This window comes from Protomyctophum bolini, assembly GCF_963924005.1.
Source record: "Protomyctophum bolini genome assembly, chromosome: 16".
Taxonomy (NCBI): Eukaryota; Metazoa; Chordata; class Actinopteri; order Myctophiformes; family Myctophidae; genus Protomyctophum; species Protomyctophum bolini.
In genome coordinates, this window is record NC_137877.1 from 8,400,689 (window position 1) to 8,421,201 (window position 20,513).

The 20,513-nt window shown below is 43.4% G+C and overlaps 1 protein-coding gene across 1 annotated transcript in view; it reads left to right on the forward strand.

Annotated features, from left to right (window-relative positions):
- Positions 1–20,513, forward strand: part of dachd (dachshund d) — a gene marked incomplete at its 3' end in the record, with an annotated part of 160,160 nt that overhangs the window by 75,075 nt on the left and 64,572 nt on the right. Inside the window, exon 2 of the mRNA XM_080785251.1 lies at positions 14,258–14,373. Within this exon, the coding sequence (XP_080641377.1) occupies positions 14,258–14,373 (116 nt within the window). The remainder of the gene's footprint in view (positions 1–14,257; positions 14,374–20,513) is intronic.

The window sequence follows — 20,513 nt, forward strand, 5'->3', positions numbered from 1 at the left end:
TTGCTGAGAAGTGAAGCTGTCTTATCCCATTTTGGGCGAGAACCCCTTTTGGTGTTAGCATTATGTCACGCTTTAGCTATTGAAAAATAGCAGATCTACAAGCTCATAGCGCGCCACCGAGTGGCGCGCTACGAGCTTGTAGGTCTGCTATTTTTGAAAAATCGAAGAGCGACTGAATATATTCATTTCATATAGTCATTTTCAAATTCAAACAGACATTTTTAGAATCTGATCTCAGGTCAAAATGGGTTATATTATATCCCGACTGGGAAAGCGGTCCTTGTTGTGGCCCAAGTGGCAGGAATCACTGTTCAGCAGAACAGTGCTATGCGAGTGCATACGATAATAAAGCTACAATATGAGTTTCTTGTATCTTCTTGGAACTGAAGAAGAAAAGAGAAGAGACACCTTTTGTTTATCCCCAGGTTGAAAATTTAGTAGCAGTTTAGAGTTTTCCCTCAGTACAGTACAGTACAGTACAGTACAGTACAGTACAGTACAGTACAGTACAGTACAGTACAGTACAGTATATGCTCTATATTTCCCCAATACCGCCCACCGCCCCCTCCCCACGCTCTCTCTCTCTCTCTCCTGTCAAACCATTAACCCATTCTGACCTGAGATCAGATTCATACGAGGTTTCCACTGCGGACACACACTGGTCTGATTAACCCCATTCTGACCTGAGATCAGATTCAAAAAATGTCAGTCGTTCTTCGATTTTTCAAAAAATAGCAGACCTACAAGCTCGTAGCGCGCCACTCGGTGGCGCGCTATGAGCTTGTAGATCTGCTATTTTTCAATAGCTAAAGCATAACATAGTGCTAACACCAAAATGGGTTCCCGTTCAGAATGGGTTAATATTGTCAGTCCAGAGCATGGGAATGACTGTGGTGTGGCGCGGCGGTTCCCCCCAAATCCTCAGCCCCTCCTGCCGTCACGTCACATCGCACTGCACACACACACCACACTGTGTTTGACACTTATGTATTATATGTTTATCAGTCTCTAATGAAATACTGACAAGTTCCCGGCACTAAGGGATACTGTGTTCCATTAATAGCCCTTAACGAACCTTGCAGGGCTCCTCACAAAAGGCCAGTCCTATTGCAGCTGACAGCAAAGGGGCCCTCGGCCCCGGGCCCCCTGGGGAGGGAAAGATATTAGGCGTTAGCGGGCGGAGGATTCTATACTGCTTTGCTTTTTGCGTCCGTCCGTCTCTCTTCCATTGTCTCCACCAGGCCGAAGGCATGGTGGAGAGAGTATGTTTTGCACTCCGTCCGTGTGTGTGTGTGTGTGAGTGTGTCCTTGTGTCCGTTCGTCTATTACCAGCTAATATCCGCCACCGTTACCTGGTCGATGCCATATTTTGCACACACACTCCCTGGATGGCAACAATTAACCCCTGCCCCAGATTTCCAGAACGGCCTGTTATAGCGCCAACAGGAGACACATTTTTTTATATTACTCCTCCAGATTCTGTCCAATAATCCCGCAAATCGCCGGTCCACACTATCTCCAATCTCCATAGTCGTGTGTTCAAGTCAGGATCTGTCCGATGTTTCATAATTCCATCCTAATTGGCTTTCAGAGTTTTGGCAGGATTGGCCCGTTTTGAACAAAAAGCCTCAAATCATGAACGCAGCGTGCAATTTTCGTGAAATCTTTCACATACTTTACTACTAGGCTGAGGAATATATCCCACCCTTTTCACATTGGCCTGTTATAGCGCCACCAACAGGTGGGTTTTTGCAAAACACATTTTTGGAACAAAATGCCTCAAATCATCCAATTGCCATCCAAGGTGTAAGAAGAAATGGCACCCTTTTCACAGCTATTATAGCGCCACCAGGAGGCCACAACCTGACCTGCCCTGGTGGAGACCTGTGCCCCGAGGGGCACTTTATCTAGTTATCTCTCTCTCTCTCTCTGTCCCCAATATTACGACTCTAATATTGTGAGTCATCTGATTGGGTTTATTTAGTGGCAGATTACTTGACCGCAGTATTTAGCAGCAGCGAGATTGACAAAAACAATTTGTCAAATTATTTGTCAATCAATATTCCTGGTACAGTCGGTGATGTCTCTATTGTGCTGTAATTGTTGCAAATGAATTTACAGCCACTCCATACAGGGGTTGTCGACAAAGATTTAAACCCAGCACAAATGCACGCGTATACGTTGTCAAAATGTAACAGAAACTAAGTAATGAATGCACAGAAGTCCCAGCGAGATCCATTGACCTTTACCTGTTCATTTTCACAGTAGCGAATATGTCAAGAATCTGTCGTTATAACCTTCTCCTTTGCATGGTCCGATAACCTGGTGATCAATATTGACAAATTAAGATTTTGAACCAGTTATTAGAATGGTCCACCAGATTTTTTGGGAAATATTCGAGTTCCTGAAAATGTTCATTGCCCTCCTGGATTTTTAAAGACAACAGTCGTTGAAGTGTTTACTAGACTAGAGCTTCTCCCCCTCTTTCAAATGTTTAATCTGAGAGACCCACATGATGACCTATGAGGTGGCTCTTAAAAGCAGGGCCTCCTCCCACACGAGGCCCATGATCTCTCAATTAGAATGTGACAAAACGTTTGGTCTCACACAGAAATAATGGCCTGTAACATCCTCTAATGCTCCTCGCAGTTTATTTGCAGGTTCACCATCCCTGTGTTACACACGCACACAGACACACACACACGCACACGCACGCGCATGCGCACGCACACTGACACACACAAGGATAATTTTAAGCAGATGCGTCTGGCGTGGCTACCATGCTATGATTAGTTTCCAGAGCATTTGTGAGTGTGTAAACCATCGGCGACACGGATGAAATATAGCCCAGGTTCACTGGGAGTGCAGGAGAGAAGAAATGTACCCCCCATCTGTAATACACTGTGTAGACTAATATCAGCTCCTTTTCTCTGATATTGCAGTGAGATATCGATCTGGTAGAAATTGTCCCATATTGGAGCTGTCTGTTGTGATATTCATCATGCTGTCACCCCTTCCCAGCACCTCCGCGTTATTAGAAACCCGGGTTTGAAGAGGTTGAAGGGTTTTAGTCTCCGAGATGTAGCAAACAATTCATCATGGAGGAGAGAGAGAGGGGAGAGCGAGAGGGGGAGAGACGGAGAGAGAGAGAGAGAGAGAGAGAGAGAGAGAGAGAGAGAGAGAGAGAGAGAGACAGACTCAGGTGAGGTGACGCTTGGGTGAAGATTTATGTCTAGTCAGGCCGTACATTAAGAATTATATCATCAGCCCGAGAGGACACCAGAGTTTCACTGCTATCTGCTGAGTGGGCCTATTTGCTCTCCACCAGCTAGGCTTAAACGGGAGTTTTTCACGCTCCTCTCCTCATGAAAGCTTTTAAGAGAAAACCCGGGGCTTTGAGGAATAAACTGGGCGGCTTTACTCCGAACAGGGGAAAGATTTACTTGTTTGCGAAGCCCCCGCCAAAGCTTGTCTGAGGTAATTGTCTTCTGTTTTTGGCGGCATTAGCTGTGTCTGCCTGGCTCTCTTGATTGGCTGCTTGACGCCAATCAGTCATTGTGGACGTGAGCGTTAACTGGTGCACGCCACCTTCGATTTGGCCCCCGTTTGGGTGTTGGGGACCAACAACACTCTTGTGTTCCTGTTATTTCCTTTCCTTCGCCTTGCGATTGCCCCGTGAGCACAGTGAGAGAGATTCATGATGGGAAAGGATCACAGAGACGTGTACACAGACGGAATCCAATTCGTCTGCGTCGTAGCCGAGGAGTCGGGTGCTTTGATACCTCTTTAAACCGAGTACAAATGCTCGTCTGGGAATGCGCCGGCTGGGGGTTCCTTACCTCCTTCTGAAGCCCTGCCTCTCTCTCTCTCTCTCTCTCTCTCTCTCTCTCACACTCACTCCTGTTGTCGCTTCCTCAGGGAAAGGGGCTGTGCATTCGTGTGTGCGCATGTGTGTGTGTGTGTGTGTGTGTGTGTGTGTGTGTGTGTGTGTGTGCCCGTGTGTGTGTGTGTGTGCATGCTTGCGTGCTGCTACGTTGCGTGCTCTGTTAGCTGTGATGTTATTGTTGTAAACAGCGTTTAAAGCACAGCTGGCCAAATTGATCAGGGCCCTCGTCGGAGTGAACTTGAGCAAGCCGAGAGTGGGGCTGCATAAACAGGGCTGCCTGTATCTAAATATGCAAACACTACACGCTCACAGCAAGCCGACCCTCTGGGGAACAGACACTGTTACTTCTTCTGACGGGGGAAACGGTGAGAGGCGAGACCAGCAGTCCTCCTACCCCTTTTCTCTCAATCTGTATACACACAGTATACATGTTCTCAGAGAGAGATGGAGAGAGAGAGAGAGAGAGAGAGATATAGGGGACTGAGAGAGAGAGAGAGAGAGAGAGGAAAAAGAGTATTTTTTTCCCAATTATGTAAACATTGCTGTTTCCCCCAGATCATTTTTGGACTCCTCCATGTATTTACTTTTCATTAATTATTGAAAAAAAAAGAGAGAGAGAGAGAATCATGGAGGAGGGAAAAAAAAAAAAGTGAATAAACAGTAGATAATTTTTGTTTAATGTTTCACTCAGGATTTCAATACTCAGTGCAATTAATGCTAATCACCGTGGTCTTCCTGTTTAGCTTGAACTCCGGAGTGTGTGTGTGTGTGTGTGTGTGTGTGTGTGTGTGTGTGTGTGTGTGTGTGTATGTCTGTGCGTGTGCTTTCTTTCTCTGCTTGTCTTTCCATCTACTGTAGGTCTCTCTGTACTGTATGACTGTGTCCACCCCCCCCCCCCCTCTTGTTTTCTCTCCCTCTCTCTCTCGTGTCCCTCTGCTGTTTAGTCTCTCTGTCTCCCTGTGTTATGATTACATCACCCTTTTCTGTCTGTTGTTGTGTCCATTTAGACCTGAAATTAATCACATCCGACGTTCTGGTTGCTATTATTAAAGTTTAAAAGGCTTGAATGGACACAGGAGAGGGAGAGAGCATGGCTGGAAGGGGGAGAGAGATACAGGGATAGAGAGAGAGAGAGAGAGAGAGAGAGAGATAGTATGAGAGATATGCCACGACCGTGAGATAGTTATCATGTGTGCAATGTGCAGTACATTAATTGCTTATTGGTTTTTGATTTTAGAGTAATTTTAGAGTCTATCGAACACATAATTTCCACTCCTATATTGTTCTATGGTGGTTTGTTAATTGTCACCCCGCTGGCAGAATTAAAAGCAAATTAAAAGCCTTTAACTATTGACTCCATCTGAAGTCACACTCGACGACGAATTTCATAAAACAATGGGGCGGATTAATGAAAAAATGCAGGCTTGATTCCTGTTCCTCCAAAGCTTTTTCTTTTTTTTTTGCTATGGGGAACCAATTAACTACCCTTCAGGATGACTTTCACTACTAACTGACGGTCTGTTCCACTGCCAGAAAGCTGGGATTAATTCTCAATTAATCCCTCCAGCTAGAACAACTCTAGCCTTTGTCTACCGGTGGAGGACATGAACATACAACACTGAGGTTACCCTTATAGCCCTGTTTGGTTGGAAGAACTCCCCACCCCTTCCTAAGATTGATACGCCCTGTAAGACTGGCTCTCCTCAAGCTGAAAATAAGAGTCATTAACCCATTTTGGACTGTGGTCGATACAAAAAAAGGGCCTCTAAATCAGTTTTTCTCTGAAAAAACCCATGTTTCTATTATGTCAGTGGTGCTCAACCTTTTTCATGTCAAGGACCACCCAGAATTATCTCTTATTGGGCCCACGTCGGACCCCCATCTCAAAATATGTAGTTTGCAGGGACCTCCCCAGAAGCCAATATTTTAATTAAAAATGTTCGCTCTGAAATATATATTCAAAGATTTGTGCCACATTTTCACGATCTTTCAAGATATTTTTGTAGATCTGCTATTTTTCAACAGCTAAAAGCATAACATAATGCTTTTAAAAAAAAACACCAAAAGGGGGTTCCCGCCGAAAAGGGGTTAAAAGGGAATGGTTGACAATGATTTTTTTTTTTGCTTTAGGATTTTGAGCTTTATTAGCCATGCATATTAATGAGTCAATTAATTCTATTCGTCCTCGTGAGTGGTCTGTTTGTTTTTGCTCTGACCTTTTTATCTTAGATGCGTTCACGCTCCGCTCGCTTTAAGCACTTTACTCCATACTGCGTTTTCCCACATAGCCCTACGTCCAAAAAGGGAGTTTTTATGTGCTTAGCCGTAAGACCCCCCCCTTACCACCACCAGCACCACCTCCTCTCTCTCTCTTGTTTTCTTTCTGCACTTGTCTCTTCCATTCCGTTTGCCCCCCCCTCCTCTCTGTCAGAAACGCCCGCCTGGATCTCTAAATGTGACAGGAAATATGCTATTATAGCATGCGGAATATTTGCCTGATGGGATTTAGCAATAAAATTACTCAGTTTTTCCCTTCCATTAGGATCTCTCTGACTGAAACCCTCTTCTCTTCTAATTTATTATTACCCCGGCGAAGAAAAAAAAAAAAGACATGTTACAACATAAAGGGGGCTAAAGTAAGTACTAGCCTCTGTCTTTGCGTTTAGCCCCCATCCTTTAGCTTTCAAAGTTACTTGAGAGGACAGGAGAAATAATTGAAAAGTGCAGCTGGACTGTGTACAATCTTGTAAGGGATGCCTAGAAAATGAGATTAATCAGTGCACAGACATTGTGGGGGAAAGTTTGCACTGAATGGCTGACAGTCCTGCTCTTTCTCTCATTTCAAATGTTGGCAGGCTAGCAGGCAGCTCCAAGGGAAATGCGCTCCTTTCATACTTGAGTAATTGATGAATTGTATGCAATATGCAAATGAGAATCCATAAATCTTATGAATGACAGCTTAATTTATGTGAGCCTTAATGAATGCAGGATTAGATTTTAATTAAATATCCTCAAAGGCACCCTGACTGGGTAAGTTTTTAAAGCCTTGTTTTGAAGACTTGTTTCATATGCAGCGCAGTTCATGAAAAAAGAGAGATCAGTCAGAGTGGTTAGAGATGAAATTTCCTCACAGCTCTGAAGATAAGACCTGTTCTGTTTTGCTAACCAACGGCACTTGCAATTAATAAATATTGGAGCTAAAAATCGTATCTGCAAATCTCATTTAGTCTTTCCTGGAACTGTTCATTCTCATACATTTGATTAACTGCATTTACTTTAAGCGCTATCTGATTTCCAACATTTGGTACAGTATCTTTTTAATTAAGAGAATCATCCATTAGGCATGGAAAAGTCAACCAATTAGGCTTTCCTCATCAATTCCCGCGATGTAGGATGTCTGCTTACTCATTATCAGAGGCTCTGTCGACGTGATACTAAACAATCTCAAAACTCTGTAGTTATGGGATGTACAATTACGAAATCAGCTTTTAACATTAATGATGCATGGGAATAATCAGCAGTTTATCACATATTAAGATCTCTCTCTTTTTTTTTCCCTTAGACTCTGTTTCACAGTCGAGAGGCTTCAAACAGTCTCGTAATGGAGCGTGATTACTCGAGTAAGCCCTTTGTAGCTACCGTACGGCATTGCTCTCCGCTGGAAGCCCCACAGCTGGGAGCGCGTACAGTACGTTCCACGGCAGCTACTGTATACGTACATAATATATATAGCGCCATCGACTGAGGTGAACCGAGGCAGGGAGGAAGGACTTTGACGTGCTCACATTTTCCTCCATGATGCCATCCTCCCATATCAGGCAATCTGATTGCCCCCGCCCAGCGTGGTCCTAATCAGGGACCGAGCCCAAACAAAGGCAACCAGGAAGGCACTCTCCTTCCCAGCCACCATAGTGATCTCAGAGCCTTGTTACACTGTAGGTCCGCACGGGGGATCACAGCACAGACAGCACTTTAAACAGGGTTTCAGTGGGATTGATGCAGCTAGCTCTCTCCCCTCTCCTTTGATTTCAACGCCATTTGATCTGTGATATATTGTTCCGTAACAAAAGTTCACTGTTTTGCCAGCCGGATGCAGCTGTTCCTACTGCTAATAAATAAAAAGTGTGTGTGTGTGTGTGTGTGTGTGCGCGTGTGTGTGTATGTGCGTGTGTGTGTGCGTGTGTGTGTTTGCTCGCACGCACGCGCGGTTTTCTGTTTAGTGCTCTCTGGCACTCACAAACTCAACAGTAATCCCAGCTATCTAAGATCTGATAAGGGCTGATGTGGCTACCTGTGCAAGGCGGCGTTTGACAGGTGCAAGGGGAAGCTGATTGAGATAAACCAAGAATAGGCTCAATGCAAATAACAGATAGAGATACAAGATGCGGGGGCGCGAGGATAGATGGATGCAGGGAGAAAAAGATGGATGAGTGAATACATTCCCATGTATCACACTGTGAGCCTTCTCTGTGAGATTATCATCATCACCACAACCAGTAGACTGCCAAGGTCAGCAGGAAATATAGATCTGTTTGCGCGTTGAAGGCACAACATTTATTCCAATCACTTTTACGGGGAGCGTTTTTTTGGATTTTTTTTCCACAAATGTTTTTTGTTTTGTTTTTCATTTTCATTTTTCAATTTCATCCGTCAAAGTGGTCGTGTGGCGTGTTGTTCACCGTTCACTGTAAACACTGGCATGTCCATTATCACTTTCAATAACACACCCGGGCCTCCTTTTCCACTTTTATTCTCAAACAAAGAAAAACAAACAAGCAGTATATAGGCTCGTTGTTGGCGAAAATAATTCATTTTTTTTTTATAATTAAAGTTAAACATTTCATCATTCACCTCCACCACACCAACCAACACACCATTATCTTATCTGCAAGCGATTGTAAATTGCTCGTAATATACCGCAGCCGTGTTATCCCTGTCTTTCAACAAACACAAGATAACCTCTCAGGAGAGTGTTGCATGCATATTGTTAAACTGTTTGATTGAACCGAATCGGGGTGGGGGAAAATATAAACTCAGCGTTTTCGTGGCCCCTGGACAGTCTGGGGGCCTCAGGATTTCTGCCTGACCTGGCAGTTTAAAAAGGTAAGGAGCTGCTTTGTTTTATCAATAGGACCTTGTTTTCATGGCTGGTCACCACCTCCTCAGCAAACCAATCAATGGGGCATGCTCTGCTATCGCTCGGGAGAGAAATGAAAAATAAACCCCAGATAATCCTTCAGTTAAAAGGTTACTCTGGGCGATAAAAGCTATTTTGTTAATTTATTTACTCTCTGCACCGGAGAGATAAAGAAAAGGAACAATTAGGGAATCCTAGGTGAGAGATTTTAAAAGGGCAATGACATTGGGTTAATATTTTATAAGGCCTGATTGGCAGAGACCTGGAGAGGAGGACCTTTTGTTTACACAAGCGCCCAGACTGGAATGATTCACTCGCTTGTTTTGGCCGACTGGGCGGAAATGGAATAAATATCTTCATCCTTTTTTTACCTTTTAGAGACATCAAACAAAAGACTGAGATAAAAGGTTAATGGCTCAATCATCAGGCAACAGGAAATAATAGTATGCTCTTTCCCCTGGCAAACTGGAGCCACACTGTTGACTTAACCAGGTTGAATTCCTAAAGATATCAAAGGGCCGGGGAGGGGCTGGATGATTGTTGTTTGTAACTGAATCCAGTTGGGGGAGAGGAGGGTGCTTACTTGGAGCTAAACATTGCATTTGTGGTTTCGATTGATTTATAACAGATCATAATCGGCTGCATTAACCCATTCTGGGCGGGAACGCCTCTTGGGTGTTTCAAGCACATTCTGTTCTACTTTAGCTATTGAAAAATAGCAGATCTACAATATAGCTCATATACTGTAGCACGCCACCGAAAAGTCGTGAAAATGTGGCACAAATCTTTGAATTTATATTTCAGAGCGAACATTTTGAACTAAAATATTGGCTTCTGGGGGGGGGGGGGTCCCTGAAACTACATATTTTGAGATGGGGGGTCCGTGGCCCAATAGAGATAATTCTGGGGGTCCTTGACATGAAAAAGGTTGAGGACTACTGACATACAAACATGGGTTTTTCTGAAAAATGTTAGGATTCAGAAGCCTTTTTTTTAATCGACCTCAGTCCAGAATGGGTTAACGGCATTCTGGGTAATAAGATCTCAGCCGCTGCGCTTCCGTCGACAGAAATGGGTCTGATGGCGAGATGTCAGAATTTATTTTCCTGCGAGATCAGCCCCCCCCCCCCCCCCCCCACCCACTCGTACTGATATTATGCCTCTTATTATACCTATCACTTCGTGTTGGCTTCCTGTAAACTGGGTGAGAACGTGAATTTAATTATTGTTGCTTTTATTGCATTGTCGCGTTGAAATTGGACCTTGCGTGGTGGAGTGTATTGTTGGGGCCCGGTCGGTGTAATCTGATTGCCTGGTGCAGCGTAGTGTGTTGGATAAGTATCAGGTTCCAGTCAAACTCTGCTGGGTCAACACAGAGCCGGGCCACTAAAGGAAGTCTGGTTCAGGGAAAGTTCACCACTATTTTCTTTTCACCATGGCAGCAAAACAAAAAAAAAAGAGAGAGAGAGAGAATAGATGTGTAACATATTTGTGGCCCCTGGCCCACAGGCCCTGGTGGTGGGGCCTATTTTGTTTCCTTAATTGAAGCCAGAGACACGACGAGGCCCCTGGATATCTTTAGTATAAACATAAATATAGGCGGGGGAATATGATTGTTTGACGATTGACCTCAAGAAATTTAAATATCTGTGTCCGAATCTGAGCCCAATATAAAACTTTTTGGCAGGGTTCTTTTTCGTTTTTTCTAAAATATTCCAAGAAGGAAAAGAGAAAAGATGAGAAAAAACAAGAAGGGAAGGGAAGGGAAGGGAAGGGAAGACAAGACAAGACAAGACAAGACACAAAGACAAGTCGAGAAGAGTCAAAAAGGGGAAAAGAGAATTCCCAACCAAAAAAATTCCCAATCATAAATCCAGTTCCATCTTTTTTTTTCCCCCTAAAATAATGGCCTAGTTTGAAGCCGTTTCTGTGCCAGGGCTATTTAGGGAATCAGCATCTGCCACTTGATAAATAGCCCGGCTCTTTTGTTTGAGGCCAGGTTGAGTTCCTCTCTGGACCCACTAGCTTATTAGCCTGGATGCAGGGTCTGCTGCAAGGCCACCACAGATCTGCATCAGTGTCTATTGACTCCATGGAAGCAAAACATATCGGTGAAGGAAAAACCCTGCCAGAACCTATATCATTCAGAAAACTTTAAAATTGTGTTGAATAATGTACGGAGACATAGCATTTGTATAACCTGTCTATAATGCACTGCTATACTGGGACCATTTCAGACAGTACTATTCACCCACCGCAAGGGAATTAGATAATAACATTTCTTCTTGAAAAGTATAGTCCACATTTGCTTGAAGATTCCTTCTTCCAAAGCTCCTGTTCAATTCAGTCAATGTCCAAGCGCTCCATGGCTGGTTAAGGTATATGTGGCTTATAAAGGCTCTCCCCTTTTAACGCGAGTCATATTATTCCCTTGCAACAGCCTATCCTTATACCTCGGTGCGTAACTGGATCTTTGTACCCAAGTTAAGATCTTCTAACGTGATCTAAAGTTGATATGACACTTTTTTTTCCTCCCTTTGTCCATTCAAGTTTTCTTTTTTTCCCCCTCCCCTGCTTTTATAGTATTGTTGGTAAAAAAAAGGCTTTTTACCCATCACAGGCCCGCTTCTCCTCCATTGAGGTCTTTCATAAATAATTCAGCCAGAGTACAAGCGAAAGTGATGACAGCAAAACTGTCTGCGATCTCTCCCTCTCATAAGATCAAAGAGGTGCTTCTATAGAAATAGGAATTACATTTCGAGACATCCCTAGGTTGAGCGGCCACTCGTTTCCTCCCTCCCTCCCTCGCTCTCTCTCTCTCTCTCTCTGTCCTCTCAGTTCCCCTTTTCCATGCTCTCAGTCCACCTCTCTCTATCACTTGTGTGTTTTCACTCCAATGAAACACAGTTGGACGAATGACTACTTTTAGTCTCTCTCTCTCTCTCTCTCTCTCTCTCTCACGCTTAACACCACTGACGTAAATAAACCTCACACAAAAGCATGCCTGAATAAATTCGGTTACAGCAACAGTGCAGCATATACGACAACACAACCACATATACAGTAGCATAGCCACTATACACGGTATAGCTATGTCGATAGAATGCTTCACTGGTCATGCATGTAGAAAGGAAACAAATGTAGTAGTATATAAATTACATTTTTAATTAGTTATTTATTCAATAGTTACTTTTGAGATTACACATTTTGTTCATTATATAAGAACGTGTTCTTCGAGGTATCGGTGAATACAAATGTTCGAGGTCTGGTTGAAATGATTAAGGAGAGGTTAATCAGTTTCGCACGACAGGCAAGAAAACACAATAGCAATACGGTATATAAATTGCCCAAACATTTTTATTTAATAAATTACACCTTTGGTGGCTTTAATGGCCTACTCAGTCTACTGTGTAACATGTTTTTTAACAGTGATGAACTCAATTGTTTGTAAGTTGGCAGTAAATTACAGAAACGTGTATTTGTTTTAGAATATTCATAAATACATACGTTTAATAAGTGGGTAATAGTATCAGAATCAGTATTATCTTTCTTTCCCGGCATGTTTTGCATGTTAATGCTTGTTTTTGTCTTGGTGAAGTTGGTGCATTAGAGAAATTACAAAGACGAACATAGAGACGGAAGCTAGAAACTATATACAGCAAGCAATATAATATGATATGGACAGCATTGGTAAATAAATAACTACGTATGAACTGTTGCACTTGTTGAAAGGGAACGGTAGCATATACATTGCACTCAATGATAAATAATTGAACTATAGCACTTGTATACAAATCAAGTGTACTCAACACAGAGGGTAGCACCATATACAGTACAGTACATCTACATACAGTGGCGTTGTATTCTGGTGGCTAACTGTATCGACATACATGCATGTTAGAGGTGGAATAAGACCTATGAGTAAGTGAGTGCTATACTGTAAGGCTTAGATTGGACAATTGTATCTAAAAATAACAACGCATCCAACTAGGGAAAACATATCCATATCGTGTTATGATGAGATATTGTCTGGGTATATATATATCGTAATATGTATTTTCCTGGTTTTAACCACTTTAAGCCCTATATATCTATACTTAAGCAAACAATGATAAATGTCTGGAACATTCTTGTCTTGACGCTCAGCCCTACTTGTAACCAATAAGTCACCAGTGTCATGTCACTGTAATTCATTCTCAGCACACAGACACTCCTGCCCCAGCCTAGTTCATAAAGAAACACAACCTCCGTAGAATTCCCATCCCCGGCTTGATTATACTGTATTGCTCGTTGCATCTGTCTTCCCCCCATAGGCTGTTTCGTTGTAACTAAAGCCAGCGAAGGAGGTATTGATTGTAACTCGAAGCTGTATTAATAAGTGAATGAGTAAGATGTGTGGAAATTTCAGGAGTGTATCAGCTTTGAGGGCCCTTTTTTCCTCCTCCTCCTCCTCCTCCGCGGCGAAGGTGGCACGGTCATTTATCACCGGCTGGATCTTGTGCCCCTCGTTTGGTGTAATAAAACTCCCCCATCAGAACCGTCCAACAGGTCTGAATCACTCTGTCACACCACCCTTCCAGCTAAGGCGCGCGCATTAAATCAAGCAAGCAGAACATTTCCTAAGGCAGCCATTGCCTTTTAATTTCCTGAAGAACCTTAAAATATCATTCATTACCAGAACTACACATATTTGGCTTTTCTAAAAGTCTCATAAATCAATAGTGGCCTGACTGCAATAATTATAACAAGTTAACGTGTAATTTCCAGGCCGAAGGGCCGCTCGCCAGACTTTTTTTTAGCATATGCAAACAAGGCAATTGAAATAGTGGTGTGGGGATATTAATGCTGGAGGAACAGGTAACGAGGTACTGGGGGTTATGAATTATGCATCACAAAAAAAAGTGGTTGATCTTCAATAAAGGAAATGAATTCACCGTGTAATCTAATTAGTTATGGGAAGTCTATTATGTTTGAGCTGCAGAAAGCAACTGTCCTTGAAAAATACATTTATTTACAGTACTCTTTGGAATGGATATTGCATTTTTGGAGTGGTCCAAATGTTAGCCCCCCCTCCACCCCCCACCCCCTCCTAACCCCCCCATTCCCCACCTCCCTCCAGTCATCCCAATATTCCTTTCTCTCTCGTTGCCTCCCTGTTGTTCTCGTTTTCACTCTCTCTCCTCTCTGTTGGGGTTATGTCTTATATACTCTCTCTCTCTCTCTCTCTTCCACAGTTCCAGACCGGGTCGGCCTCCTAAGAGAACCCAGAGCGTGACATCGTCAGAGAACCCCCACATCATGCCCCACTCAGTACCTGGTCTCATGTCCCCTGGCATGATGCCACCCACAGGTATGGACGACAACCATGGCTTCTTCTGTGTCTCTTGTCTCTGCTGCTGTCCCTGTTGCTATTATTATGGCACGCACGCACGCACAGAGCACACACACACACACACACACACACACAGTGGCCCCTCAGCATCCTGCTGTTTGTCCTCTAAATGGCAATAGGACCAAAGTGACACATGCACCCACCATAACCACCAGACGCTCAGCCGCTCACCCGTTTAACCAAGAGAGCAAGATTCTCTTGCTCAACCCACCGGAAAGAATGAAGACGAGGTAGAATAAATTGGAGTAGAGAGATCTTTTCCCTCAGATTATTCCAGTAGATGTTGCTTTTTTTTTTCTTTTTTCTTGCCTTGAGTGCATTCTAATTAGCGCGATTAAATCCACTCCACTGGTGTATGTGCATAGGCAGTGGTGGTGATGGTTGATGCTAAAGCTAGAGCTTTATCAGCATCAAGAATCAACACAACAACCGTTTGTGCCCTAACTTACCCCCGGGGGCAAATCTTATTGCGGCTAATGCTTTTGTTCTATTTGTGGCGGGTTACATTGTGACTGCTTTGATGTCGGTTGGCTGAAAGTGCTCTAATTTGCATATTTTGCTATCCATCCCGCTTCATATGCGTCTTTAATGATATTGCGCTGTTGAAAGGGTCTCCTTGAATGCTCATTTCATGTACGATACATAATATTTAACCAACATTAATGGTAATGTAAGACAACATTTTAGCATGCTGACTGATCTCTATTGTCGAAAACGGATTGAAAAAAGAAAAAAATCTGACCTCGCATGTTTCTCTTTTTTTTAATGGCATGAGAGACTTGTTATTTATTTTATTATTTTCTTCCTTGAGAAAAGAGCAAAGCAAAGCGTCTGCGAGGTGTTTGAAATTCAATAGTACACACAGAGAGAGAGAGAGAGAGACTGGGCCATCCTTATAAACCACGCCGAACAATGAAGGCTCACAGACTCACAGAGTCCGCTTTGAACTCTGGGAATGGGGTGAGGTCACAGACTATCTGTATCTTACTGAGGAAGGAGAACTTAAAGGCCACAGTGAACACGGAGAGGGACAATGATGAGAAAGACCCGTGTTATTTAGTGGAACATAAAGCAACAGAGGAGGGAGAGAAAAAAAGCCTTTTGATATCATCCCCTTTAAGCCCAGGGGGACTCTGTGATCTTGACATTTAGTCAGGGTATTCAGGGGACAGAGATAAAGTAATTGAGGATTTCGATCCTCTCGTAACTGCCTCCAGCTGCCTACTGTAAGTGTGGCTGAGACACGACTTTCCTACCAATTTTTCTGATTTCTAATTAAAACGCTTATTGTTTGGATTCCAATGCGGGGGGGGGGGGGGGGGGGGGGGTGAATGTCATGTATAAGTTACACTTTTGTTTTGACAGATTAATGATGTTGTTGGAAAATGAAATCTATTCTAAATAGACGACTAATTCATTTCCCCCCCTCACCCCTCTTGGGAACCCAAAAACATATTTATTGATGATAAAAACTGACACGAAGCCTGTCTTAAACAGTCACACTGGTACGTCACGTCACATCATGCTATATCAGACCGGTTTGCCCGTTCACAGACATACAGATTCAGACCAGGATCTGACGGCTCCGTCTGGAAGCGTTATAACCGATACTCTGTGACACACAGTTACATGTGAGGAGACACTGCGCCATTTAATTTAGGCAACGGAATGGAGACAAACACCCCATGAAATGTTTTGTTCGCAGTGGCATGTCATTTCCCTCCCGGTGGTACTATTTGCAAATGACTACCTGCTGGTGCCCCTGATGGGCCAGACCCCTCCTCACCACCAGCACGCCGAGCAGCTGAATACGTTCAGCCAAAGTTTTTTGCGCACACACAAAAAAAGAGAAATAATTAGCAATCGGCAAATTACTGGCTCCAATGTCAGTCGAAGAAGACGACTATGAGAAGATGAGGGAGCGGAAGATAATGAACAAAATAGAAGAAACACACACACACACACACACACACACACACACACACACACACACACACACACACACACACACACATCATTTGGTTGGTTGTCACAGAGAGATTTCAACTCACATATAGTGAGCATGACTCTGCATGCATTAATCCTGAAATTGTTTAATTTGGAAAGCTTGGTGGAATAATATCTTTTGCCACAAAATTATAATTTGACAGAATTCTAGCCTGGGGTTCCAAGCCTGATTTGCGAACCTGAAAATGTCACTTCGCAAACTCAGTCTGGACAGTCTCCTGCAATCTCCAAGGTAGGCGGGACATATGAAAGGTTGAAATGGAACCGTGGCTTCTGATTGGTCTGTGGTGTGGGTTGAGGAAAAACACCAGTTTGACTGTTGTATCAATTAGCCCTTCACTAAGTCCCTCCCCAACCCATCCTTGTCCAATAGGCACGTTAGCAGCGAAGAAAGCTTGACCTGCATAGCAACCATTGCTGCACTGTTGCCTGCTAATGAGAGAGAGAGAGAGAGAGAGAGGGGGGGAAGAGGGGAGTTGCACCACTCAGTTCACACGGGTGTGATTTTTGACAGTGGACTACTGAATCGTTATTTTACTGTAGGTTTTTACTCTCAAGTCTCGAACGGCGCTATTATTTTCAACAGTGAGAAGCGTGGACAGAGTGGCACTGACGTATCGGCAACAACGTGGCTACGTAACCGTTGGCGTTATGAAATGCGAGTCAAGCGGCCTCTTATAACATACTGAGTAGCGAGTGACAATTCAGAATCACGGAACGCAGTGATTCAGGCTGGAACCCATGCCTTGAAAGAACAAATATTGGCATAGGTTTGGCATTCAGGCTTTCAAATTCTAATCTACCATAATCTACAATTTATTGGATTAGGGATTGGTCTTTATTTGTCAAAGGTTGGCATGGTGCAAAACGAGGGGGGGGCATATATTCTTTTGAGCGTTACGGGGGGCATGTTTTTTTTATTTGCTTTAGTGGGGGTTATACAACTTTAAATCGTTGAATTTTGTATTTTAAAAATGTATAGATTTTTTGTTTGTCCCTCTATCTATTTTCAAGTTTACCCTGTATGGCGAGTCTTGGCGACTCGACTTGCAAGTTGGTATCTCCCATTTGTGCGCATGCAAAAAGAACAGATCTACAAACAGATCTAGAACGCATCGCTTGGCGACACGCTTGTAGATCTGTTGAGTTCTACCAGTAAAGGTCCCTCCCCGTTTTAAGTGCTTGCTGCTTTCGCCTCTTGGCAGAGTTTGGACAGACAGACGCGCGTCGCACACACACTGACACACACACTGACACACACACTGACACACACACTGACACACACACTGACACAACACACACTGACACACACACTGACACAACACACACTGACACACACACACTGACACACACACTGACACACACACTGACACAACACACACTGACACACACACTGACACAACACACACTGACACACACACTGACACACACACTGACACACACACTGACACAACACACACTGACACACACACTGACACAACACACACTGACACACACACACTGACACACACACTGACACAACACACACTGACACACACACTGACACAACACACACTGACACACACACACTGACACACACACTGACACAACACACACTGACACACACACTGAAACACACTGACACAACACACACTGACACACACACACACACTGACACACACACTGACACAACACACACTGACACACACACACTGACACACACACTGACACAACACACACTGACACACACACACTGACACAACACACACACACACACACACACACACACACACACACACACACACTGAGGAATATTGGTCCGGTTCAATTTCACAAGAGGATGCTTTATTGCGATTAAAACTAATCCTGGTGCGTAGGGGGGCGGGGCCGTAGGGGGGGTGCCCAGCACCTGTGGCTGTGTGGCTTAACTACTGTATACGCAGTACGCACCTCCAACATAGCCAATCTACAAGCTCACAATGCGTCGCGTCCTCCACATGTTGTGAGCTTGTAGATCTGCATCTGCTATTTTTGGAATGCAACAGCCAATAAATCTATAATGGTAAGGATTACCCTAAAGTTAACATCTGAATCCAGTTTCATAGTGCAATCTCACATGGTTGGTGCAGTTTAGGCTATACTGTATGGTTGGAAGTCCATTGATTGATTGATTAGTTTATTGAACATAAATGTATAAACGGCAACAGTCAACTTCCACGGTCCATACAGTACATTTATAGCGTAACTAACTATATTTAACGCTGCAATATCAATTATATTGCTACCGAAATGTCTGAATCTGAATTTACACTTGCGGGACAATAACGGGTCTATTTATCTATCCATCTGTCTGTCAGTCTGTTTAAAAAAAATCACACCCGTGTGAACTGAGTGGTGCAACTCCCCTCTCTCCCCCCTCTCTCCTCTCTCTCTCTCTCTCTCTCTCTCTCTCATTAGCAGGCAACAGTGCAGCACTAATACTATCTCTCTCTCTCTCTGTTTCTGGCAAACAGTGCCCCTACTGGTACTCATAGTCAATACTCGTGCTCATTAATACATTACATACATATAGGTGAACACGGACATTGCTGGTTGTAGGAGTGGTTGCACCACTCAAAAAACAATAACTTCTTCCATACAGTCAAACAAGCACCCATGTCCACCTATATCCTGTGCGCCCATTTGTAACCCAGCCAACATGGCAACCCGCGAATGGCAACCCACGTCAACTGTCAATCAAGGCAGTATAAAAGTGACATCAGGTCCTACACTCCCCACTCCCACTTCCACCTATGCAAGATGGCCGAAATGTTTGACAGCAGCATGGCAGGAGCAGCAGGTTCACTGTGACAAGCTTTGGATACTCTTCGGTGAGTCATATAGGCTTGGTGTCATTAACTTTAACTTGGATCAACTGGTTAACTGTTTGTTTATTTTGAAAGCATTTGATTTATGAGTTATGTTTGAACTTTTGGTTTAATTAATATTGGTGTATTCTATTATAATATGTCATGATATATAATTATATATATTATAAAACACCTTGAATTTTGATTTATTATATTATAATATATATATATATATATATATATATATATATATATATATATATCATGTTATATAACTGTTTGGCTACACAGCTGAGCAAAGCCTCGAGGAGCAAAACCCCTCCGATTTGCCTCCGATCTGAGGGGCTTTGTCAGCGAGTGTCAAAAAATGTCGGCGAGCCGTTAATCGGCGTTAAGATCTTGCAGTGTGAACAGAAATGGCACCACTGGGGAGATAATGGTGTACATACTGTTACTGTATGCATATACAGTACTGTATATTCTGTAGCATGCATTATACCCCGCCTAATTCAGCACATTCCCCCATTGTACAGTACATTCCCTGTTTTGGTTTCTTCTATGTTATTTTTGCGTTGTTTTATCCAATACTATACTAGTACTATTCTTCTCATTATCTTGTGCATATCACATTGCTGATGTTGCACAGCCTTGGCAGACCATGTGTCCATGTCACACCCATGGATTTCACTGACTGCTTGTACATGTATGACTATATGAGTGACAAAATAATGACTCTCTTGGTCTCTCTTTGACCCATTTTCGGGACGGGAACCCCTTTTGGTGTCTTAAACATTGTTATAATTTAGCTATTGAAAAATAGCAGATCTACAAGCTCATAGCTCATAGAATTTCATAACATTTTGAGGTCAGGCCTAAATGGGTTAAACACCTTCTTACAACATGAAGCAGACAGAAGCATGCATGAGTTCAAGTCCTTTGCTCTCCCCTTGTCCCCCATATAATGGGGACTATAGGTTGGTGGAGGGTGTGTAGAGCCCAGGATCACATTAGATAATTGACACGGGGGTGAAAAATGGGTTACAAAATCGTGGGATAAAAAAATAAAAAAATAAAAAACATGAAGCAGACTGGAATATTTGTGTCTATTTACAGTGGTGGTTCTGGTACCCTAGGCGACCCCCCCCCCCCCCCCCCCCCCCCTCCCGCCCCGCTCCCGCAATGACACTTTATTTGTGTTATCACAATCACAGGAAACAAAGTCTAATGCATTACACACCTGATGGGCTCCGAGTGACGGGTGGC